Source organism: Plectropomus leopardus, chromosome 20, assembly GCF_026936395.1.
Source record: "Plectropomus leopardus strain MGB_pleo_1.0 chromosome 20, ASM2693639v1, whole genome shotgun sequence".
Taxonomy (NCBI): Eukaryota; Metazoa; Chordata; class Actinopteri; order Perciformes; family Serranidae; genus Plectropomus; species Plectropomus leopardus.
In genome coordinates this window covers 16,607,642-16,634,108 of record NC_142195.1, presented here as the reverse complement: position 1 = coordinate 16,634,108, position 26,467 = coordinate 16,607,642, and the positions used below count along the sequence as shown (strand labels likewise).

The 26,467-nt window shown below is 38.7% G+C and overlaps 1 protein-coding gene across 2 annotated transcripts in view; it reads right to left on the bottom strand.

The window, feature by feature from the left end:
* Positions 1–941: 941 nt before the first annotated feature.
* Positions 942–26,467, bottom strand: part of rai14 (retinoic acid induced 14) — a 44,853-nt gene continuing 19,327 nt past the window's right edge. The window contains exons 3-21 of one of the 2 annotated variants that reach the window (XM_042509429.2): positions 20,369–20,499; positions 18,227–18,315; positions 17,900–17,964; positions 16,748–16,805; positions 16,029–16,099; positions 11,726–11,832; positions 11,060–11,244; positions 9,613–9,638; positions 9,200–9,286; positions 8,639–8,728; positions 7,253–7,390; positions 6,587–6,688; positions 5,444–6,160; positions 4,687–5,147; positions 4,221–4,389; positions 3,656–3,823; positions 3,404–3,562; positions 3,228–3,293; positions 942–2,873 (exon numbers count right to left, since the gene is read on the bottom strand). In XM_042509429.2, coding sequence (XP_042365363.1) covers positions 2,787–2,873; positions 3,228–3,293; positions 3,404–3,562; positions 3,656–3,823; positions 4,221–4,389; positions 4,687–5,147; positions 5,444–6,160; positions 6,587–6,688; positions 7,253–7,390; positions 8,639–8,728; positions 9,200–9,286; positions 9,613–9,638; positions 11,060–11,244; positions 11,726–11,832; positions 16,029–16,099; positions 16,748–16,805; positions 17,900–17,964; positions 18,227–18,315; positions 20,369–20,499 — 2,976 coding nt within the window. In that variant the 3' untranslated portion in view covers positions 942–2,786. The remainder of the gene's footprint in view (positions 2,874–3,227; positions 3,294–3,403; positions 3,563–3,655; positions 3,824–4,220; positions 4,390–4,686; positions 5,148–5,443; positions 6,161–6,586; positions 6,689–7,252; positions 7,391–8,638; positions 8,729–9,199; positions 9,287–9,612; positions 9,639–11,059; positions 11,245–11,725; positions 11,833–16,028; positions 16,100–16,747; positions 16,806–17,899; positions 17,965–18,226; positions 18,316–20,368; positions 20,500–26,467) is intronic. The other variant, XM_088071050.1, reaches the window with a different exon arrangement.

The following is a 26,467-nucleotide window of genomic DNA, read 5'->3' as shown; positions in this document are numbered from 1 at the left end:
ATAATTTGTATACTTAAATATAATGGTGAAAAATAAAGGTATTTACCCTCATGTTTTCTTTGTAGGCATCAAAGCAGGAGCAGCATGAGATGGTTCCCCTCTATAGGATGCACCTCCTCAATCCATTCAGGTAAATCCATCCATTACTTTGCCTAAAACAAACAAGTTAAAGGGACAGTTGATCTCAAAATCAAAAATACATATTTTTCCTCTTACCTGTAGTGGTATTTATCCATGTAGATTGTTTTGGTGTGAGTTGCTGAGTGTGGAGATATCAGCTGTTGAGATGTCTTTCCAATATAATGGAAATAGAAGGCATTCGGCTTGTGGTGTCCCTACAGAAATCATGACCCGGTTACTAAAGATAATCTACAGACCTTGTGAGCAATTTCATGTAAGACCTTTTCTCTTCTACCAAACTACATCCACCAACTGTATAAAATCTACTGCTGTGCATCTATCTCCTGACAGCAAGAGATATAAACACCAATGGCGCTGGGGGAGCTAGCAGCGGACGTTTTCTTCTGCACAGTAATACTGTTGGAGGGTGTACTTTGGTCTAAATAATATAGTTCCTACATGAAACTGTTCACACAGAGTCTGTGAATTATCTTGAGTAATCGGTTTGTGATTGTTGGAAGGTGACAGTAGTGTTGAGTTTATAAAATACACATTTTGGCACTTTAAGCACCACGAGCAGAGTACCATACAGTTTGATTATTTTTGAGAGAAGGCAGACATCATCACAGCCTATATCTCCAACACTCACACCAAAACAATCTAGACTGATAATTAGCACTAAACTAAGACAAAAAATATGTATTTCAGTTTTGGGAGTGAACTGACGCTTTAAAGTTTTAAATTATTTAACGTTACCTTTTTACAACAATCTAGCAATTTTCATGTTTTGATACAAAAGAGATGGGAAATATAAAGCAAACTTGCAGGTACAGCATCTTGAAAATTTATTACTGTGGCCAAAAAAGAAGTTGGCAAACAAGCATTTTTTTCCATGTCACTACAAAACTGTTCATGAAGAAACAACAAACAGAAGAGGTGTTTCTTTTCCCTTTCGTAGTAAAAAACGTTTCAGTCAAGGCCTAGAGAGAAAAAGAGAAATATGTTGTTTGATATTCTACACCTATGAAATAAAGCAAAAGCTCGACTCAGAGTCTAACAAAGTTCAGTCAGGTGTTAGTCGTGTTCAGTATAAAAGTTCCTGAGTGAGAAACGAGAATGGGAGCGTCAGTCAGTCAAGATTAACAGTGTTTCTGTTGAGTTTGGCTTCTCAATAATCTAAAACACTGTTCAGAAGGGTGATTATCTAAGTGTGTATGGCTCAAAGTACAGTACTAAGGCAAGGGAGTGTAATGTGAAAACAGTTCAGAAGCCTTGAAAAGACTTATTTAAACAAATTCATTCTGTACAGTGTATATCCATACCCACAAAGAAACACCGAAAGAGATGAGAGTATCACAAATAGAAAGACAGAAAAAACATTCCTGGTAAATGTAAATAAATTAATAAGGGAGTACAAGTAAGCCTGGTGGAATTGGCATCTAATAATTACTAATACTGACGTTAATTCTCAGGTGAAAGTACTGCAGACAGGCACATGAAAGCAGACTTAACCATTTGCTTTCAGCCAACGTATTTTGCATGCTTTTCAAGTAAGGAATTTCTGAACAAGAGACCAAACTGTAACATTAGCAAGAGGAGAGAAAACATGAGAATCTTACCTCCTAACTAACTATCCTTTGAGTCAGAAACACTAAAATATTGAGCCAATACAGTTTTTTTTAAACAGTACACAATCATATTCAACCCCTTATATGTAGAATATGAATAACAACATTAAACTAATTCAGATGTCACTAGATCAAATAGTGCTTTGTCATACTCAAGGAAAAAGAATTCCATTCACACAGACACAAGGCCATCGAAAACACAGCTATCAAACCTCTTCATTAAAGTATCTTAGAAAACATGGCATGGCAATACAATTCAGCAAAATACATTTTTATAATTTTTTGCGCTAATAGGAAAATAGCAATACAAACTGTATCATGCTGTTTCTTCATAGAAGTGCAACCAGAAAAACATTTCTATGTGATTTTTGGGCTGGCGTTGAGCAAAGTTACATGCATTGTAAAGAGGGCACAAATAACTTAGATTGTATCAGGAAAATGTTGACATCTGTGAAACCTTTAGACAATGAGTAAAATAATACTAACACTGTTGTATCATAAAATAGATACTAGCAACCACAACAAGTCTTTTAATAATCTAAGCGCGTATTGTAACAGAAACAAACCACTCACTGGACTGATTGGTGTGCACATACATGTATATGTCAGAGTATACACCTTTGTCTCGCTTGTTCAACTGCATGTGATTAAGATTACTGCACATTGACAGTGTACTATTAACATGCACATACTGAGATATGTTTGGCTGGAACTACGTGCTTCAGCTGAGTGGTCAGTTTGTTGTTGTACAGTATCTGTATGCTGGGCTGAGGTTTCCCAAAAACATCACCCATCGTAATATTGATAACCTTTTTCTCTTAGTCGGTCCTGACATTAGCAAAGGCAATGAACATATGACTGTAAACCTACTCCACAGTAACAAATACTCAAGGTTTATTCAGAGGCACCATGTGTTGGCCTTGCTTGTTATCAGCACAAGCAATGCGTGATTTTGGACGGGAGGACACGTAGTGACAGCAGCAGTTCACTTCAGTTTTGCTAACAACATGCTTTTGGGGAAACCAGGCCAAGAGTGTCTTAACAGGCCTCCTTGGCTTGGCTCGGCACCTTGCACATCATCAGGATCTGCTTCAGGGCTTTCTGGACATCCTCGTCCATCTGACCCTGATAACACACAGTAGATAAAACATTTTGTGGTTGAATTGTAAAGATTTTTTAGATGTCTTTTGCTGCCAAATGAATACAGTGGAGGAGAATATAACTGTTGTAGTGATAATTAACAGACGTAACTATAGACAGCTTTAAGTGGAACTACTTTCTATGCTGTGGAATATTTTTTTAAAGGATTCTTTTAATCTTGCCACTTCCTCGAATACAGTTCTTTTCTCCTCCATTGAATAGGGATGGACATGGGAATTTTATTTCAAAACAAAATACAAAAACTATATGCATGGCTATGCATGCAGGCTAAGCCAGAAAAATACAGTTCTTCATAATTTGGTTTAACCATTCATTTACCTGGACAGCATAGAGGAGGTGCATCCTGTAGACCGACACTATCTCGTGGTGCTGCTTCTTTGACTCCTACAGAGAAAACAAGAGATGAATACACATCTTTTTCACCTTTACATTCAAGTATTTCAAGTACAGTATGTTATTTTGTTATTTGTAAAAAAATGTTGACCAAAACATACAGCTAGCTGGTACTGTAGTTGTTTGATTTGTTGCTGCATCGTCTCCAGCTGCTGGCTTTGCTGTTGTCTCTTGGAGGGAGAACCAGAGCTGTAGGAGAGCTGTGAAAGGCTGTTTAAGGCATCCCTTAGCTTCCCCACTTCCCGTGACAGGTCATCTATCTGAGAGGGGAAAACATAAAACTCTCATGCAGTTCGTGAGACAATGCATTAAAAAAGATATAGTGCAATGGTAAAAGTGGTACTATTACTGACCCTCTTGTTCTTCTCTCTCTCTGATGCAGTGTGGTTCTCCACCAGCTGTTTGAGCTGACACACAGCATCCTGGGCCTCAGTCAGCCTGGTTGTCAGCGTCTGGTTCTCCTTCTCCCTCGACATCACCAGCTCCTGCAGGGCCTCCCGCTCTGCACGATTATCCCGAGCCTGATGGATGGGTTCGAGTGTTGATGGGTAAGTTTTAAGAAATGCATGGTAGGGTTTGGCAATAAGAGGGAAGAGCGTGAAGGGTGTCAGTAGAGAGGGTGGAGCGAGGGAGTTTAGAGAAGGGAGAGCGGCAGAGGGGAGAGTAGATCGAGACAATGGAGCGGGAGGTTAGCATGAAGGAGAGTATAGAGCACTTAGAGGGAAAGAGGAGCATTTAGAGCAAGAGAGGTAGAGCGACAGAGGAGAGAAGAATGTGAAAGGGGAGAGGAGAGTAAAGCGTGTAGAGCTAGAGAAAAGCGTCAGAGGTGAGAAAGAAAGCAGAGCAAGAGAGAAGACAGAGCAGGAGAGGGGCGAGTACAGCGTGTAGAGCCTCCTCTGTGGCTCCTCTTCTTCTTACCTTCTGCCATGCATCAGCAGCCTCCAGAGCCATCTCGTCCTGCTTCCTGAGGGCCCCCTGGAGGAGCTGCGTCAGGTGGTTCACCTCGCCCTCCAGTTGCTCTCGTGCGGTCTCGTGCTCCACTCGGGAGACTGAATCATCTGGGGTGACCTCTTTCTCTGCTGCCAGCCTTTCATGAAACAGAAACAAATCTCATGTTGATAAATGACACATGGTCACCTTGATCCTCCCAGTGCTAAAGCCAGAGAAGCTATCTTCTATTCAGTCATCTTTCAGTCTCCACACTAATTACGCAAGTAGAGTACAAGTACCTCAGAATTGTACATTGTTTAAAAACTGTGCCTAACTCCATTGTTTTTTTGTAAATAAACCATTTCATAAGCCTTATATCCATCTCAACAAGTCTAGTAAAAGTGTAAAAAAAAATGCATCTATCAAACATAGGTGACATAGTTTTTCTCCTCACCTGCTCTGAAAAGCCTCCACCTGCAAGACTTTCTGATGTAGCTGCTCTTTCAGGGCCTCTGACTGGCTTTCCAACTCTTTGATGGCATTTCCCAGAGATGACATCACCTGCGTGTGGTCGGCGAGGGACACGGAGCTCTGCGCCTGAGCTTCTGCCTCCTGCCTCAGCAGTGAAATCTCCTCTTGAGCAGCCGAGAGCTTCTTCTCTGCCTCCGTTAGCAACGTCTGCAGCTCCTCCACCTTGCTGTTCAGCTGCTGCTGCTCTGAGGAGGGAGACGAGGCTGCGCTGCTGTCAGCCAGCTGTTTCTGTGCAGCACTTAGCTGACTCTTGGTTTCACTGTAGGAGTGTGAGAGTTCCAGCAAGCGGCGCTGCAGCCCAGAAATTACCTCGTTTAGCTCAGCCTTCATTTCTTCAAAGTCTTTGGCTGCAGCTTCAACTGGCACTGTGCCCCTCAGAGCCTCCTAAACAACAAAAAGGGACAAATATAAGAACATATAGGAAACGTGCCATAGAATTCAAGAAGTAAGTGAAGTGTACTTATGATTTAAAGATAAATCAATGTTGAAGCAATTCCCTTAGTGTTCTTCCGCACTTTCAAAGAGTACTCCATTGATTTAGTGCTGCACTCATGATGATCAGTGCAACAGAAACGGATATATTGTCTGTTTTTAATCCACACATTCTTCTTTCTTGTCAAAAGTTGGTGCCTACATTACCCCAAAGGTAACAGTTTAGAGAGAAAAAGGCCTATACTCACCTGGAGCATCCTAATCTCCTCTTGTGCCTCCTTGTACAGCTCCTCAATCTGTGCATTCCTCTGTTCTTTCTCCTTTACACTCCTTCTCTCCTCCTCCACCCTCCTCAGCGCCTCCTCCAGTTGTCTGATTCGTTGAGTTGCGCTCTCTTTCTCTGACCCTGATTGGACAAGCAGGGCCCTCAGCTGTTTTACTTCATGTTCAAGTGTGGATGATTGAAGTCTCTGGCTCTCCTGCTTCTCCGTCAGCTCACCTTCTCCTTTTCCTATCCTCACCCTCAGCTCCTCCACCTCCTCCACAGCTTGGTGGTATCTCTCCTGAGTGTCTGTCAGCTTTGCCTGGAGCTCTGCGAGACTCTCCATCAGCTCTTCCTCTCTTCCTTTCTCCCTTACGCTTTCATCCTCCTCCCTTTCTCTGCCTCGCTCAGGTTTCAGCTGGGCCTGAAGTGAGCGGTTTTCTTTCCTGGTTTCAAGCAGTTTCACTTGAACACTCTCTAGGGCCTGTCTCAACAGTCTGATCTCCTCTTTGCTCCCACCTCTCCCTCTTTCACCGTCTTCTTCCTCCTGCCTGACAGAAACAACACCTGATCCATCTTCCTTTTCCACTTGTGGCACAGAATCAAACTCATCCTGGGTGGAGTGGAAGGAAGAGTTGGAGGCCATGCTGTTTGGACGACTGGTGTCCTTCAGGTCCTCAATTCCTTGGAGGGATGGGTGATTCTGCAGGGTGAGGGAATTAAAAATGAAATCTTACTTACAAATCACACACCACTTGCATGAATTAAAATTTTGTAGCTAAAGACTGTCGATACATAGAGGGCCAGTATATTTTCACAACCAGCTAAGGGTGACTAACACAGTGTCTTTTTTTCCTTAAAATGTACTTTTATACTATTATTATATAATGACTACTGAAGAATACTACTTGTGTGTACACTGTCTTGTTATGTCTAAATAAAAACAGAACTTGAAAAAGTCTTCTGTGATTTTTTTGTCCTCTAGTTTAGGTTCTTTGTTTCTCACATAAAGACCATCTGAGTACCATTTGCTTAGCCTATGTATACGGCTTGTTGCCCCCTACCATGAGTGTGTGTTCATCTGTTGGTTTATGTTTAACTCATGAGTATGAATGAATGGCTTACATACCTTAAGTTTGCTTGCAAGTTGCTGATTCTCCAAAGTAAGACTGTTGATCTTGGCTTGCAGAGCAGAAACCAGAGCTGCAGATGCTGTAAAAGTGTGCTCGACCTGTCGACACATACACACATATATTTATATGCAGAGGCACACAGAGACAGAAAAGCAATGTTAAAGACCACTTGCTACCTGCTGAAAAACAAAGCAAGTCGTGACACATCTAAAGCTTAGGTTAGACTTCCCTCAAGAATGCCCAAGGTGAAAAGGTTCAGCAGTGCACAGCTGTCTGTCTGCAGAGTATAGAATTACACCTACAAAAGCAGCGTTGATTTAAGATTTTCACAAACAGAAAGACTTTAGTCAACTTGTAATACATAGAAAAGACCAAAAAATAACCACCTTGTAAAAATACCTTCTTACTGTATATTCAGCCTAAAAGTTTTTGAATTCCATTCATCCAAACAGAGAGACATTTTAGTTTAACATTCATGAATGCTACACACCAATAATCATATTCAATGCATGTGCTGTACTCTACACTGTTGTATTTTTCCACTTTTAAACTAAAAGTCTGACCTCATTTCCTGATTCTGTTTAAGTCACAACATCTGCTTAGAAATGTGCTCATCAGTAACATAAATACAGTCACTATAGTTTCACTCAGTCATTAGTCACCTTCGTATCCAGTTCAGGACCAGTCAACGTCTGCTCCACCGACTGCTTCAGGTCTTCGATTGTCTCCAGCAACATGTTTCTCTCCTCATGGAGCTTCTCAACCTCCTCTCTAAGTGCCGTTCCTCGAACCTCATCCTCCTGCGAAATGAGAAAAAGGAGGAGTGGCGGGAAAAAAGAGTGGGAGGGGAGAAGAGCAAAAGATGGACAAAGAGAGGAGAGAAAGTTAAGGTGAGGAAATAAAGAAAGGAAGAATAGAAAGAAAAGGTATGAAGCTTGAAAGAAATCACTTATCACATGGTTGGCACACGAGATGCTACTATATGATGATAATAAGTTAATATTGTACACAATGTCTATTTGGAGTGGAAATTTAAAAATGCTGCATATTTGAAGTAATTCTGGAAACATCTTTGCATTTTCTACTAAACTTCTTACACCTGAAGACTAATTTGCACAAACATTTACTGTGAACCACAGTAAATGGCTGAAGCTGTTTTCATCAATGAAGGCAAAGCTGCTTTATATCTGTTTTTATTTTACATTTTTAGGGTCAGGAGCAGTTATCCTCATAATGTACTTTTTTGGCTGATTCTCTTGTCTCACTGTATATTAAGTTTTCTAGTTATAAATGTAATTTACATTATTCTGTATTCACACCTTTTCATTGCTCCTGTGGACCTCGTACAACTTAAAGTTACAGGCTGTGTTTTTTCTATGGACCCTGTGGGTCTCCTTATGAAATTATGTTTTAAATTTGTCTTGTTTGTTTGTTTGAGGGATTACAATAAAAACTACTGGGTAGATTTTCATGAAGTTTGGGGCTGATTTAATATTTTAATATAATTCTATAATAACATGATTGTAAATGTATTCAACTTTTTATTTTCCTCTAATCATTCTGTACATCTTGATGTCCCTACAGCAATAAATAAGACTATTTCAGAGGTCTGTTGTGTAGAATTTATTGGCCTCTAATGGCGGTACTGTGTACCAAGCATGTAGGAGAACTACAGTGGCTGAGGTGAAAATGTGAATGTCCCCATCTATGGAGCCAATGTTTGGTTTGTCCATTCTGGGCTACTGTAGAAACAGCTTGGCAGACTCCAAAGAAGAGGACCTGCTCTGTATGTAGATATAAATGGCTCGTTCTAAGGTAACGAGAAATGAAAATTTTTAGTTTCAGGTGATTTTAAACTAATAAAAACATAGTTAGAAATAATATATACCATTTCTGCCAAAATACCCCCTTAAATCCTACACACTGGACCTTAAAGCTCTGAGGAAAGCATGTTGTTGATGAAAGCAGCTTATGCAATAAAGTCTGTATTGCCAAGCTTCTTATTTGTGTTTATATCTTTTTTTTGTTGACTGTTGTTTTGATATTACCTTGTAGTTGAATCTTTTGGGAGTGTCACTTTTGTTGGATCCAGGGGTCCCAGCGGAGGTAACGACTGAAGGAGAAGAGGGTCCAGAGCTCTAAGAGAGGGTGAAGTCGATTAGTTTTTGGATTTGTTTTCCTAATAACCCCTTGTCATGATTTGATTGGGGAAAAAAATGTCATCATTATATACAAATGTGTGCAGTATGTTTATAATCTATCGGTGCAAAAACCCCAGGGACTAAGATTCAAAATGTTAGTGTCCTATACAGTGTATAAAATGGATGGCTTAGATGTTTGTATTTAAGTACATTTTTAAACCTTAAACTCTGGAAAACAAAAGGCAGATTAGTACACAAATACATAGTACATAAGTAAAGTATTTTGTTATACTTTGGCAAGCCTTAAACCAATGAGGCACTGACTGACAGAACAATAATGTAGAAGATAATGTATCAACAGACAAGTCACGTACAGGTCTGACCACTATTTTTATGAATACACTGCAGACATGCATTAATACAAAGAGTGGCATACTAATACAAGCAGACAAAGAGACATGCATTTACCTGCAGTGGACTAATAGGAGGTGGAGGTGCTTTTCGTTTTTTGGGAGTTGTGATCCGTTCATCACTTAGTTTAGCTACTTGATCATGCTGAGGAGCCAGCAAAGAGACGAAAGAAGAAAGGTAACGGAAAGAAAAAGAAAGGTGGGATTCAGTGCTGGTTAGTAAGCGGAGGGTCAATCAACTAAAAGATCTTTCACAAGTTTCATATCAACACAAGAAACTACAATCCATTAGCTGTAGCTACAGGACAGAAATTAGAAATTGGCTTAATTTTCTTTTGTCACTTTGCATCAAATTGTAGTACTGAAAACTAATTTAGACTTAGTTGATTATTGTAAGTTCAGGTGTTTAAGTAACTTCAATTGCCTGTTTGAACAAGTAACAAGTATTGAAAAACAATACAGGTGTGTTACCTGAGGACTTCTAGGAGACTTTGAATCTGTCAAAGGAGACAGGAAGAACATTAAAAATGGACACAAAAAAATCAAACAGAAGTAATAATTGTATGTTTATCCTCAGATGTTTTACATTTTTCTACCTCAGGTGACATCAAATTCATAGCAGGGTTCCCACAACTTCTTACACATTTAAGTCAGAAACTTTCACGAGTTTATTTCCCTCAATTTAAAGGACCAAACACAGCAAAGTGACACACGAATCTAGATTAATTAGATACAAAACTGAGAATTTTTATATGAGAACTAGCAGAAGCTCAAAGACAACAACTAAAAACAAATGGAGGCTTGAATCATCGTTGAAACACATTAAGTCTATGCGTCCTGTATAAAATGTCCTCTATAAATAAACCTGAGATTGATGTGTGAACAACTTAATTTAACACTGTAAGACATTTTTCATGCCACAGAATGTAATTTCAGACTAATTTTACAATAATAAAAACTAAAGGAAAAAAAAGAACATGAAAAGACATAAATTACTCAGGGTTAGGAACAATTTTTCCCAAATGTTTATTTTAACATTTCAAATTAAAAAGTCAGAAAATCTACTTGAAATGTTAAAAAAGGAATTTAAACTTTGTTCTTTTGTCCTGATCTGCATGACATAAATGTGAGAGGCATTTGGGAAATTATTTACTAAATAGATTTTACTAATTATTTCAAGAGTTTACAATGCAATGTCTGCAAAAAAGTGTTTCATAATAGCCTACTTACTGTGTCTTTAGCATTTTAAGACTTTTGTAAGACTGATTTCAATTTCATTTTTTCTCATGCTAATTAAGGCCTTATTTTTAGACTAATAAATTTAATGCTTTTTAAGACATTTTTAGGATCCACAGGAATCCAGGTCACATAGAACAACTCACACAAAAAAATTGGAAGAAAAAAATAAGAGGAGAACTCCTCCAGATGGCAGTGTTGACTTTGTGTTGAAACCAGATCAGTATGCATCTCTATGGCACAGAGGTGATACGTCTTTGTGTGTGTGTGTGTGTGTGTGTGTGTGTGTGTGTGTGTGTGTGTGTGTGTGTGTGTGTGTGTGTGTGTGTGTGTGTGTGTGTGTGTGTGTGTGTGTGTGTGTGTGTGTATTGGTATTGATCATCAGAGATTGATAGATCAAAGATCTAAAAAAAAGGGACATTAAGGGGACTCAATTCTCATCTGGGGACAGAAAGTTGGCCCTCACAAGATTGATCATCAAACAGTAAGACTTTTTTGGTCAAGACTTGTGTTTGGTCTAAGGTTTGTCTCCAGAGAAATAATGTAAATGACCTTAAGTTACAAAACAAGCATGTGGGCATTGGTCCAAAAGAAAGTGTCCAGATAATGTGAATACAAACCAACACTTCCCTCCTGCTGCCTCAATGCTCACGAAGTGTGTGAGACTTTGAATACCTCTCACCTGAGACCTGCTGTCTGTTCAGGGCAGCAGTGAGGGCCATTTTGAGCTCAGCGTTGCCCAGCAGTTTGGCGTAGTGTGCGACATCATGGCCTTGTGAATCAACAGCTGACAGATCTGCTCCTCGCTGAACCAAGACCTCTACAACAGAAACGGCGTTGGACTCGCTGGCCAGCATCAAAGCTGTCCTGCACAACCGAAGAAAACAAATAATGGTCATCGGTTGAACAGAAGTGTCTACAATGTAGGGCTGTACTGAATAGTTCAAAGCTATGGAGATTCAATGTTGAGATTTAAATTCTAAATCAATATCTGAATGCTATGAACCTTTTAATTGCACGTCTGTTCATTCTATTTAAACCAAGTATTTCTGCAGTCACAGATAAAGATTAGGCTACACCAATATTATCAATATTGTATCATTTGCAGGATTAGATTCCATTGGTGGCTGCACAATAACTGTGTTGTAAAGTCCAAAAGTTAAAATTTAGTGAAAAGAGTAGATGAAACCATTTAAAAAATTAATTACGCTATCTTACAAAATGTTCAGCTTCAATCCAAACTTGTTGGCATTAATCATTTAAAAAATACATACAGTACTTAAATTCCATTTATTCATTAAAGAAAGTTGATTTGATAATAAATGACTGTGAACGACTGTGTTTGTACCTGCCGCTGTTGTCAAAAGTGTTGATCTCAGCACCGCAGTCCAGCAAAGTGCTGCACACCTCAGCATGAGCGTGTTTGGCTGAGAGCAGCAAGGGGGTGAACCCGTCCTTTGGGAGAAACAGACATTATAGACAAAAGATATGACCGAAAACATCCTACAGAGGGACGACAAACTAACACAACACACACACCTACATAACTTATCTGGTGTGACATCAGGACGTGGGCCAGGACATGAAGTATGGTAAGTGTCTGTGTGGTGAGAGAAATCTCAGATCCATGTGAAAAAGGAGTGGATGTCTACTAAATGAATTTCCTAGCCGATAAATATAAAAGCCCAAGCTGTTCCTCTTTCTGGAGAGGCACAGTTTTTGGAAAATCCCCGAAATGATATATTTACTGTTCTAAATGAAGGGGCTGACTCAGAGTTTATTGCTCTGAGTTGGGCAACTGAGGCAGTATTTTATGCAACGTAATCCCAAATTTTTCACCACGATTGACAGTTCCTAACCCCAAGCATGACATTTAACCTAACCTTAAACGTCTATGACCTAAATCTAAACTAAACATTTGATTGGCTAGGCTTGTGGAAGGCAGTGTACAGCCTGGAAGGAGCTGCTGCCACTACATCATCTCCACTAAGCTGACAGTAGGACAGCAGATAAGTATTCCAAAATGTAACCCTCTGAAACTCATGAAAATTTGCTTCATTTTTTCTTTCTTAAAAAAACCCCCAAAAAAACGGGAAGAGTGCAATGATGAAATCACCCAAAACTAGCCAAAAAAATGGGAAGATATACAAGAAAAAAAAAAAAAAGTAAAAACACAAGTAGACAAGGCAAACAAGACTTTAAAAAACTGACCAAAATTATTTGGTTAAATGTTTCAACTAAAGTTTTCTCTGGAGGCTTTAAAGGATCCAGTGTGGGCAGAGAGCATCTGGTGTAACGCAATGGGGCACGATAAGCAGATGCTCGCTTAGGACACAATGTGGCTCCTGAAAGGGCCAGCCACATTTTCGCCTCGGACACTGTAGTTCTGCTACATGCTTGGCACACAGGAGATGTTTTTTTTCAGTATTGCAATCTCACCACTAGATGCCACTTAATCCTACAAACTAGACCTTTAAACTGTAAGAACAGACATTTCCATTGGTCATTTTTTAAAAGCGAAACAAAGGGGAAAGTAAATCTGAAGTCATGTACAACTGGAAAAACAGAAAGAATGTCAAGAAACAAGAAAAGTGTGTCAGCATAGCTTTGTGTTTTATATTACAAGGCTGCTGCTTTCACACACCACAGAGAACAAAAGTATGTTGTGGGTTCCTCTGAGCTTTGCTAAAGACTTTACCAGCCCTGTGTCTGCTCAACTCAGTATGTGTTTCTACTGAACTGTTTCTACTTTGGAATCTAAACGAAAGAAATATTTTTTCTTCTCAGGGCAATAGAGTCAGAGTCTATGTAGGTGAATGTGAGAGTGCAGGTGTACAAATGTTTGTCTACACTGCTTATTTGAGTTACGTTTACAACTTGCTGCCACCTTGTCACTTTTAAGCCAGAATACCAAATTTGGGCATTGAGGCAAAGACTGGGCAGAGCTGACATAGAGCAGCAAGCATCACAGCCAAGTGTGATAATCTGAGAGGCCTGTCAATCAATGCAAACACACACAATCATGCCCCTGTTTTAAGCTTAATACACTCATAATGGAACAATTACCAAAAAAGCTACCAAAACACATTAGAAGCGTTTAAATTGGCTTTAACACCAGCTTGTGAGAGAAAAATGACCAGTGTTGAAATTCAAGAGAGAGAATGAATCATTATATTTGTAACTCTCTGTGGTTGCTTCTTGATGTAGACACAGATTCTGTACATACAGCTCAGGTCTCTGCGTGTGTATCAGCCCTGTGAGTGAATATTTAATGAGTACAACATGTGACAGACCACTTTAGAAAGGGCATTTTTTTCATACCACCTTTGACTCATAAAAACTGACATGAGAGCACACATGAAAGTGGTCGTTGTGCTTTCTGAATTACTTTATGTGCTGCTAAATGAGGAGTGGGCGGCTTTGTCCTTTTTTAGCATGCCACCTTATTAAAAGAGGCAACGTGTATTTGTGACACCTCTTCACACGTTACAAATGACAATGAGCTGTGAACTGTTGAATCAAATAAGTCCGATCAGATTGCTTCATTTCAATAATTTCAGAGGCCTGAAGAGGTACACTACCCACAAAAATAGAAAGATAGACGGGAAAAAAGTCTATTTACAATGTCGAGTGAGAGAATTGTTTTTCCCTTCTCCTGTCTTGCGACTCTGTACAAGGTCCTCCTCATTCTCAGATTGAAAATAATAGTTAAAAACTTAATCAGAAAAACACTACACTTGTATTTCAGTAAAGTAATGAATAATGCGCCAAACTACTTCTTGATATGTGGATGTCCACTAAACCAGCCTAGAAATGACTTATGCCAATTTAAATTTGACCCTAAAATGTTTGTGGCGATTGAAAGGTCCAATATTTTAAAAAATGATGTTGTATGTATATATATATATATATATATATATATATATAATATATATATGTATATATATATATATGTGTGTGTGTGTGTGTGTGTGTGTGTGTGTGTGTGTGTGTGTGTGTGTGTGTGTATTTTAAATAACTTAGTAAATATATCATTCTGGCTTTTAAAAAAATTTATCAACATCAGCCACAAAAATCAAGTGTTGATGCAGCTATACTCTGCATGGAAGTTGTGTATCCTCAGCCACATGACTCTCTTCCAGAGTAAAGAAATCATGTTTAATCCAAATTGTCCCTTTTGTACTCTTCCAAAACTCTTTGACTCACTCAAACCAAATGGCAAAGAAAAGCCAGCCAAGTCTATGAATTCTGTCGAGGCTGAGCTCCTTTCAAGAAACTGAGAAATATATTTCTTTCCAGCTGAAAACATAAGGAAGCTTTTACACTACACAGTATCACTGTCTCTGAGTAGAATTTAAGTTTACATTCACTTGATTTCCTATAAACATTTTGTCTGACATATGTTAGACTTGGCTGATGTTCCTCCATTTCTTTCTGTATCCTACAGGTATTTGTTACAGCCACGATGGATGCCCGCGGCTTATAAACTGGCATGTTCTGCTCAGCACAGAAACATGAATATGTTCCAGACGTTTTTGTGGTTCTCAGTCTATATGTCCGCTAACAGCTGACAGTACTGCTCACATCTCACACACACATTTGCAGATGATTATGCCTGGAAAAAATTAACATGACATCACATCTTCCTGTTAACAGAAAACAGCACTAGAGCATTGTCTTTGAGCTACAAAAATATGCTTAACAATTTCTGATTGATCAGGATGGAATGTTTGATGACCACATATTAATGTCAGAAAAAAAGTTTGGTTGGGGCTGCTCCAAGTGCAACAGGATTTCAGAAACGCTATACTTAAGCGTCAAAACCCTTACAGCCAGTGGTACTAAGTGGTAGCATGACCCAGTTTCAAAAGCCACAACATACAACTTGTCAAAGGCTTTAACAAGCTTGAGGCAGCAATAAACTTTAATTACAAATAAACTTATTTACATGTAGGCTAAGAGACCGCTGTGTGTGCATCTATCTCCAAAAGGCCAGCTGTGGCGTGATAATAAAAAGGGAAATAAATGTGGGCAACACATTCTCTTCTCTATTTCTTTGCTCTCACTTGCTCTCTTTTTCTATTGAACAGACACACTCTCACACAAAATATCATGCTCACACACTCGAGGTTGGTAAAAACCACAGGCATGGAGCATCACTGCAATGGAGACCACATGTCTGCGGCTTGAGAGCAGAGTTCCCACAGTATACTGACCCCCTACCTCACACACACTGACACATACAAGCACATGCACACACACAATGTACAACATTAATCAATCTTTAAATGGAGAAGGACAAATGAGAGGAAATGTCAGTAAATGAGGATCCTCCATGTTGTAGATTTACAGCTGTGAGAGACAACTGCAATTAAATTACAAACTTAAAGAGCACGTAAAGGGACTCAGAGAAAACAATTTTTAGGGGAGTAAGATATCTGCAGCAGATAAATCCTGAGAGCATCCTGTTGCAATCTCCAAACAGTGATCACTCTTCCCTGAACACATTCCTCTCTGGAAACAAGCGATATGAATGAGACTGAATGGAGCATTTCTGTGGTCTTTATCCTGTCTCAGAGACTCTCACTATCTTGCCAGGAAAAATAAGTCCAGGAAAGACAGAAAGTTGAAGTAATAATGAAAGTACATACTGCATCTTTCAGGTTGATGAGACTTTTGAGTTCACACAGCAGTTGGACAGTCTGGATGTTCCCACTGGCAGCTGAGCATAAAATAAAACAGAAAGTCAGTCACGAAAAGAGGCACAAAAGGTGTCGAGGATTTAATTTGGCAAGTAATTTATCTGCTTTGTCTCCTTATTTGATTTCCAAAAGAGCAAATTAATTCAAATTAAGATGACTTAAACATAATCACGCTTTTTACTTTCCTTTTCAAATAAAAAAGCTACTTATGGTAGCTGCACTGACATAAGGCTTTGTCTTGACTTTAAAAATGCAACATTGACAAAATAATTTCAATAATTTACCTAAACAGCTGTCAACTGACATCTGCATTGTAACACAAACTGAAAACAAATTCAAAACTATCTTTCATACTCAGTGTGGGCAGATGGACAGACAGAAAGTGTCAGCATCATGACAAAATGATGAACTCTGTGGGAACCTCCTCAACACTCAGTGTTTGCTTTGAATAAAAACCTGCAAGAGTATTCCGGGAACTTTTGATTGAAACAAACTGGGCCGAAATCACGTTTAATCACTTAATTCCAAACGTGGTATAGGATTTCATCCATATAAAATCAGAGATTAAATTAAACCTCAAGTTATTTTCCCACGTCCTTGTCCAAGCAGACTAATCTTCAATAAAACCACTTTTGTTTAATTAACTCTCAGGACACTGAGAAACTTACCAGCGTGATGCAGAGCCGCCTTTCCTGAGCTGTCCACAGCATCGACAGGACATTTACTCTGCAGAGGAAAAAGAAACGTTAGACCTGCAAATCAATGTTATACGTGAATTATTATACTAAATGTCCCAAAAGGCATCCCAATAATTCTCAAAACTCAAAATATATTGTGGCTGCATGTATTTCATGCTGGTGTAGAGTATCAGAGTACAGTGATAATAGAGTTTATTTTCTCAGGAACTCACACCAGTAAATGCACACATGTGCAACACACAATGTATTATTTATTCTATTACTCTTATTCAATATTTTGTTCTCTTGCTGGTAGGAGTGACCCGCTACAAATTGTAAGGACAAATGAAATGTTGTTTTTTAACCGTTTAAAAAATAACTAATAAATCTACCTTCTACCTTCTTTACTTTTTTCTAACTGTACATACTCCAGCGTTATTTGTAACTTATAACCCGTGAAGACTTTTCTATATTTCAGAAAGTTACAGTACAAATTAGTTTAGGGCATGAGGGCAAAAAGATGTTTAGAGATTTTAAATTGTTGCTGTGTGTCCCAGGAGACTTGAGATTGGTGTTAAAAAGGCAAGTGTGTGTTGCTGAGATGCTGCAGACTGTCATGGGACAGTTAGGTCAGCAGATCAGAGGAAGAGGATTGTTTGTGTGTCTCCGCCTGCTGGGATCTGCTGATCTGCACACACACTCATAAGCAGACTGAAGAAATGAAGCAGTGAAACTGTCTGGTTTTAGCGAGACGATTCAGAGTGTGGGCTTCATACGGTTCACGCTCCTGCTTTCACACATTCCTTATTTTCTGTACAAAATAATGTGTCCAAGAAGACATCCTGCTGGGTGGCCTGATGCTCTGCCATTAAAACTCTCTTAGCTCCATATTTCTTGGTCTTATTTTTGTACAACGCGTCTTAAAGAGATTTCACTGAACCTAACATACTGCACAGCCATGATATTAAATAAAAAAAAACATTAAGTATCTTATCACTGTGAGACCATATTGTGAGTAAAATACATGACTTGATAGATTGCAGCAAATTTCTGCATTATTTTCAGGCCATTAAATATGACAAAGTGATTATAGGCATCACAATTTGTTACTTACAAAAGCCTCCCTTACTTTATCCAACTTACCTGAATGAGCTTTTTGCAGCAGTCAGTGTGATTGTTTTTGGCAGCCAGGTGTAATGGATTAAGACCTGAGCGTAAGTCAAGAAAGGACTAAATTAAGATTTTCATTAGGCCAAAGACTCTTGTGACAAATTAAACAAAATGAAACAAAACACCATAAAACAAAAACACAAGAATGCATTTTAGAAGTGGCAATAGAACATATGTGGACATTACACTTTTCTATTTACAGTTTTCATTAAAAAAAAACGAATTTTTCATTAATTTATGTAGAAATACTGATTTTTTAAATGTTTTTTAATCACAGCTGTATGTAACTGCAGCACATACCTGCAGCATCAGTGATTGACAGGTCAGCTCCATGGGACAGGATAACAGATAGGCAGTCTGTCTGTCCATGTGCAGCTGCCACATGAAGACTACACACAAACACAAAACAAGGAATTACAAACAGTAATTTTCACATAAAATCACAACAGCAGAGAGGTTTTTAAGACGGATATTTTACATTATTTTTTAGCTCACCGAGTAACATTAAAAAAGCATTTCACTGCTGGAAAGATGGACTTGAAGTAGAAAGACACAATTGGTGCCATATAACCAGAGAAAATGAGTGTGGCACTCGCTGTTTGTAAAAATATTGTAGATGAGAAATATGCAGCACACTAAAACTCTTGGTTTATATTTGATCAGTTGCCTAGTTTTACCTAGTATCCATTTTAAAGATCTTATGATGTGAGAAACTCAACTTCCTTAAAAGCTGATGCTTTGAAAAATAGTGCATTTACATGTTTGTACAGCACATAACCTGCTGTAAAACCACAACTTTTGACTCTTGATTGTGTGGTTGTGCATATGTGTGCGGTGAGTAATCAATACAACCCTTTCCAGCTCAGGAAGCAGAAAGAAAAGAAAAAAAATGGAAAAAAACCCAAACACTACGCATGCCCAGCTTTTCTTTGGTGTGTGCGTGGGATACACACTCAAACTCACACTCACCCTCACACAACTATGCCCACATGCCTTTCAATCAGGTTTTATCACCATAGAGATACTGTAGACGCCTCCTTTGTGAGTACTGAAAAGATTGAAGCATTGAGATCCCAAACCACCACATTCATCGTGATTTACAAAGGCTGCGAGCATGCATCTGTATGTGTTTCTGTGTTCTGGTCGTGCACAGAGAAGAGGTCAAGGATGTGAACCACCGATGGAACAGAATAGCCTGTGTGTTTGTTTCAGCATGTGAGAATCTGCACTTTTGTTTCTCCTTGCATTTGTTCTTGTGTTTTGATGTTCCTGGCTCTGCGGGAGCTGCTCAACACATTGAGGTCATGGGGTGTTGTGTTTCAGAAAAAAAAGGAGGTCAAATATTAACACTGAGCCTCTGTGTTATCAACAATCTCAACTGGCGAGGCAACGAGTTTCACCGCCTCTGCAGAAATGAGCCGGCTCTCAAAACACCGAGTGTCAGGGAGGCTGAATGAATAGATGAAAATGTCAGGAACTCAGAGAAACAGCTGTATTTTTAGATTGGCCATTCATTTTTTAACATTGTGCTGTGGAGCGTGAAAGGAGTTTCATAAGACCAAGACTTGAGAATGTGAGCATTTGCTCGAGGGAGGTATATGTAATCCTAAAACTGAAAGAAAAACACAAAAATCACAAAGAATGGATGATATTTCACTGAAATTGAATACACCCACTTTTATTTTACCACAGTCACACTATTTCTTATCACACCTTTGTATGAAAGTGTGAGCCAAGTCCCAGATAGCACCTGAATAGCTTCACTTGTACTGTATTTTGCTTATCAGATATTACCAAACTAGGCTGCAAACCGGCGATTTGCAGATTGTATTCTGCTAAGGTTTTTGGGCTGCAGTCTTATCAGTGTAACAGATCTGAATCAAAGTGTCATTTTTGATATGACATACAGCTTTGTACTTCCCCCAGCTCAAACAGTATCTGTCCTTTAGAAGCCACTGCGGACTGTGATGTAAATCACAAGTTTCATCAGGATTCTTTCAACATAATTATTATGTCTGCTAATATCACAAAGTCTGACACAGTAAGATTTTGATTTGATTCAATTCAGGGGCCTGTGATTGATATTAGATGATATCAGGAAATATTCTCAATGTCTTTGTCTTGGCTGCTTCCTTTTATCTGCCTAGCACAAGGCTGCTAGCACTGTTTGAATGTTTAAGAAGGACAGAGATGGGAATTTTAAGGCACATCTCAAAAATGATGATGCCTATCAATCGTTTCTCTCTGCATCGATAATATTTGGATCACTGATCATTTTATCAATATATATTTATCAACATCAATGGATCATTACACCTCTACCGAGTATTGTCTGTAAATTAATCTGCAGAAGTAATTTTGTGATAAAAAGTTGCACTTTGATCTGTACCACATCCATTTCTCCTTTATCCTTTTGTAGATAATAAGAATAAGAATTCTTACGCTGATTTGCCTTCGCTGTCAAGCTTTACAGCGCTGGCACCTTTCTTCCCAAGAAGTGATGCCACCTTCTCTGCCTCGCCATGCTCCACTGCAGCAAGCAGGCGCTCATCGTTTTTGTTCCACTCATTGACCTAAAAGGGACAAGAAAAACATCATTATCATCAAGACATTTAACAGACTTTAAAGATATTGTTATTATTGTGATGCATGTATCCAAGGTTTTAATCACAAGACAGTATGTTAAATCAGTCATTTACTTTATCTAAAAACACAATCTATACCTTCACAACATTATCATTAGACATTAACAGACACATGAGCAAATCTTACTCAAAACAAGCCAAAATGGCCAAGATGCCCTGAATGTGAGTAATGTGTCTCAGGGGGGAGAGAGTGTTTTTTTGGCTCTGCTTGAGCTTACATAAAAGATTTGTCTCTGATATGAGAGCACACATACAAACACAAGCAACATTCAATGTGGACACACACACTGACTTATATCTTATAAGTCAGTGCTTATATCAAATCAAAGAACTTACATCAAATACAGATTAGAAAATATGTTAAAAGAAATTGTGGTTGAAGTTAATAAATGAATATGTTTCCTTGACTTGATAAAAGAGTGAGGGGGAGAACTGAATCGGTGCACCCCAAACATGTTGGCAGCACAATTTCATTAGTCAGCTCTCCTTGCAACCATCTGTGCATATTAGGACGCGGCACAATATTAGATTTGACCCGATAGCCTACTGACCTACACGTGATAAGGGGGTGAACTCTCTGACTCCAGAAATTCTTGCAGTGGCAAACTGTACCCTATTTTAAGAGTGCAATAAGCCAACATAGCAATACATGGTGTAAATAGCCGCTGTGGCAAACACCCAAATGCAATCACTGCAGTACATTTTGCACAGCTGGTGGAAAATTGCTGGGCTATAAAACTCCCCTATGTCACTGAAACAGTTAGGATGACCACTGAGCTCCTCAGCCTAAGCCACAGAGCATCTGATGTGGACCAGTGAGGAAATTAAAAATTCTAAATTGTTAGTGTTTTGTTAACTGAAAATAAAGTATAAGATGACTGAGAGCAGAGAAGTACTCTTTCTTTACTGGCAAGGAGCTCTGGAAAATTGCTGTAAACCCACAGACACTCTTTGTGACCCAGGCTTCAAAGCACTAAAGCAGGAGGTGAGATACTATTTAGGAGGCAGTGTAAGATGAGAAAGTTCTCTGACAGACTGGAAATAACAGATTGGATATAAAAACACTCAGCTGGGCACTGACAGAGACGTGTGAAAAGATATATGAATCTACCAGGTGGCTTTCCGTGTCAGTGATGAGCAGTGATGGGCAAACTCCAACAAGTATTTCCAAGAATACACAAGACTAGTTTAGATTTGCCACAAAATAAATGCAGGATAAGGGAAAACCTTCCTTTATAACACATGTACAGTGGTAAGAATTTCAGCGACGTCATCATAGAAAACTAAAAAACACACAGCTAAAAACATTCCTTTCACTGCCTACTCCACCTGGTACTGACAGCAAATTAATTTTTAAACTTGATTTTTAAATGATTTTAATTAATCTTTTTATCTTTACACCTCTTGTCTGCAATTTTGCTATTTTTAATGGATATTTCTTTTAAATTGTAAATCATTTAGTAATTTATTTTACCTTCATATCTTTTCTCTTTACTCTTTTATTGTTGAGTCTCTATCCTTTAATATGTTTTTACGTTTTATTGCTCTGTAACACTTTGAACTACCCTGTTGTATGGAATGTGTTGAACAAATAAAGCTGCCTTGCCTAGCTAATTTGAGATTTAATATTCTGATTATTGCACTATTCTTGTATTATCGATATTGGGTATCCTGCAGAAACTGCTCCTCTGTTGACTTACAGCAATTCTGTATTTACCCGTAGCTTGTCTATTTGCTTCTGTTTTCTTAAAAGGTACCTTGCCAAGTTTTTGACCACTAGTTACGCTATGAAGCAGTATGTTCACTAGTGAGTCTAAGTCTTGTTTGCATCATGCTCACGCACAAGAGTGCATATACATGTGCCCAAGCATGCTGGAAACATGATACATATCAACGCCGCCAGTTTCATGCCTACAAAGGCAAGAAAATAGGTGACTGAAAGCCGGCAAACATGGATGTAAACACTGCAGAATTTTAATTTTTTTTTTTTTTTTAAAAAAAGGATTTGCAGATGTTTTATGAGGAAGAATATATGTTGTGACTATATATCTTCATTTCGTTAGGCCCCAAGAATGCACACAATACATTTCCATGCTAAACACAAAATGTAAATGTAATTTCCATCTGCTTACAAGAAAAGTTGGAGTGTGTTGACAACTCTCAGTCATGCATCAATGGGGTTCATTACATGTGTAATTTTGCTGATTTTTTCTGTTTGAGTTTTACATTTGTTGACCACCTTGCCTGAAATGTTGACTACCTCGGCAAACATCATAAAAAAAAATCAATACACTTGTATAAAATCAAACACTAACCTTCAGAAAAAAAAGAACAGAGGAGCTTTTTTGCACAGCAAATGCTATATTTCTATGAGTGTCACAAACATTTTGACTGTCATCAAATTACTAAACTGATATTAGACAAGCTGAATAAGGACCTGCATCAGGTGGCTTAACATCTCTGCTGAGCTGCTGTATTTCTTAGGGGAAACCCCATGGTGCAGAGTGAAACATTCACAAAGGTACTGTGGGGGTAAATGAAAGTGGAACAGAGAAATCAGAGAACGTGCATCTGTCCAAACTGTGATTGATGTGCAGTGAAACATGACACAGCACGAGATAACTAAGGCTATAAAGGACATATCCCATATGGTGTAGCTGTTAGATTCCTTGTTTTCACAGAGGTGGGTTAGATTTGCCTCCCAGTATGCTGATATGAAAAGTCTCATGATTTTCATAGAGACAGTCATATGCTGTTCAAGCAGCTCACAGGTCACTAGGGCAATCACATACTAAAAATAGATACAGTGAGAACTTAAAAAGGAAAAGATGAAAATACATATCTGAAGACAATGGAAAGAAACATGTATATACATATGAATGTGGGCTGTGTTTTTGTTGCCCAAGCATTGCCAAAATCTTCAAAGACAGTGTAAGAGGAACTTGGAGAGCGCTTTGTTTATATTATTCAACACAGTACCCAGTGCTTTTCTTATCATGTTTTGTGGACATCAGGAAGGGTGGAACTCACTGCTGTAATTGAGTGCCTTTTATGATCTGGAAACAGCAGCAAAACAAACCCACTCCTGTACATGACCGACTGAATAACAGGAGCAGACACATCTCGCAGATGGTGAAGTGTCACTTTATGTGGGAATTTACTGTGAATTTAAGCTTGCTGGTATTTGCATGAAAAGTCTGCTAACTGACCTAAATGTTCTTATTTCCTATATTGAACCCTGAAAGTAAATTATATATTGCTTATGTATGTGAAGCCATGCGACTGACTGTTCCACTAGCTTTTTTCAGCTTCCCTGTGACCAATCTGATCAAACCACATTCAGTACATTTTCTAAATAATTTAATCCTGCATCCTTGTCTATTCCAGGCTGTAGAATAACTAAATATGCATTTTTTCAGAGAAGCTTTCCACACTCTAGCATACAGCAGTACAGGAATTAGATCTTCCCCAATGATACTAGACAATTCAGTTCCTGGTTTCAACTCAAGCTGCAAATATTTAACATTTTCTGAGTTGCTTAACCAGAGTAGCATGTCACAAATGACGCAGAATATTGCTAAGATAAAATTCTGGTACAGTGCCTGGATGGGTATTAATTGTACGTGCCTAAGTGTGCTGGGAAAACGTCTTACATAAAGAAGTGCAGAATGCATTGAAACAACTACCAGTGTTTATCCTTAAGATGTACCCACCCAAGATTTACAGAAAAACTCAAGAGGAAACTAAGTACAGTTGCCATGAAAGATGGTCAACCACACAAACCTGTCCAACCTAAGAGGGCAGTAAGAGGAGTAAACCTTGCAATTAGTAAGTTAAAGTGCGGTTTTACAGAGATGGAAAACCAGAAAAAAGATATGAACTGGTTCAGCGTTTTATAACTGCAGTCCAGGGATCTGTATATTTTCTTGGTTCAGGGCTTTTTGCTATCATTAAAAACACTGCCAGTAACACTAGAAGGCCAGTTCTCTGTTTGCTCGCTTCAGTAAAGATTTGTTCATGCTGCGGCTGGTTGTCAGTTGCTTTGAATCAAGAAACTGCAGTAAAATTTAGGGCAAAGGAAATGATAGAAAGGCCAACTACTGTGTGTGTGTGTGTGTGTGTGTTTTAACAACTGCCTCATAGGCAAAAGTTTCACTCTAAAAGTATGCAACTCTACGAAACATTTTACCTCATCTGAACCTCCACTTCGTCTGCACAGTAGAGTCGACACTCCCTTTCTCTATTTAACAGAAATATGCACTGTAAGTTATTATTAACATGCAATTTATTATTAGCCGAAGGGGTTTATATAACAAAAGAAGCAGAACTACAACACTTGCGTACTTTAAACATTTGACATATCTCCATCTCACACTTTCTGTAGTGTTCATGATTATTTCCCTTGTTTCATATTGAGCAGAACTTCCTCTTTGTACACTGAAGCATCACATTGGTCATGCACAAGTAATTTTCTGTCGACTGACGCTGGATTCCGTCAAGTGAGTTGCTCTTATTTAGTTCCAAAGAAACATGTCTATCCAAAAACTAACAAGTACACAATTGATGCTTGCAGTGGATGTTCGTATTTAAGTCTCATTATCAAGAACTGCATGTGGAAGATAAACTGGAATGGTCTTTGAACTCCTTCCAACACAAATACCCTCTGCCAACCAGCACTAATGGTTTGTAGGCTGATCAAAAAATGAAGCGCAGTCACGACAGAGCAGCGTGACACCGATAGCACTGGACTACAGTACATTGCAATGGACAGGTTTAAGTGGAGCGGAATGCACTGCTCCAGTTTCAGCCACATACACAAAAAGTGTCGTCGCAGGGAGGCTGATCAAATAATAATGTGCTGGCAGAGATGGTGCAAAATCAGCACGGGCCCTGGCATCAACAAAAAGTGATTGAACAAAGTGTATTTATGAGTTTTCTTAACTGACGAGGGGCATGATGCAGGCATAATTGCTTGTTCTGGGAGAACAAACAGTGTACAATATCCTTGCAGTGCAACAGAAAAAATATCTATCATGTCTTCAAAGTAAATGCTGCTTTCTTGTATCCATATGAGTACTTGACAACAAGAGATTAGAAGTAAGCTGCTTTAAGGCAGACTGTATCAGCAACTGAAAAGTGGTAGGAAACTAAATATGTGGTTCCCATGGGAAAGTTTTTTTTTTCCTGTGATGGGAAAACAGGTGTGGGGAGAAGTAGCTGATCGGGTTAGATTTTAAGAACGAGTTCTGAACTCTAAACTTAAAAATATGCTGAAAAGGGTTGCATTCAGGACACCTGTTCATTTTTTATAATCCTATTATCACTGACAAAAAAACACAATGCCCGGCCAACCCTAGCCACTGTCATCAAAACTACTCCTAAAACTCACTCAACAGATTAATAAACAATCATTTGAAGTCGTGTTTCTGATCACCTGACAAACGTTAATCCAATATTCACTCTCTTTTAGCTCCGTTTGGAGTCTCTACCAACCCCTGAGGCAATCTGGCCCTTTTACTACTAAATGCTCCAATATGCTCACCAGTTTGTCTCTATCTTTGTCTAGTTTGTTGCTGCAGATGCAGGTGATAAATCTCTGTAGGTTCATCACTACAAGTGACGCTTTCCACAATATCATATGATACAGTGTTAGGGCCTTAACACACTGGAGGAGAGACAAAGAAACAACACAAAAACTTTGCAATTTTTTGCATCAAAATAATTCATGCCAGCAGCAATGCATTTGCGACAGTTGCAAAACTTTTTCATTGAAACATTTTTTTGATGCAAATGGATTTGCCCACAGTGATGCAAACAACTACAGGGATCCTACTGACGCAGAGCAACGATCGCTATAAGTTGCTGTTAGCTATTTTATTAAATTTCCTTTTGGCAA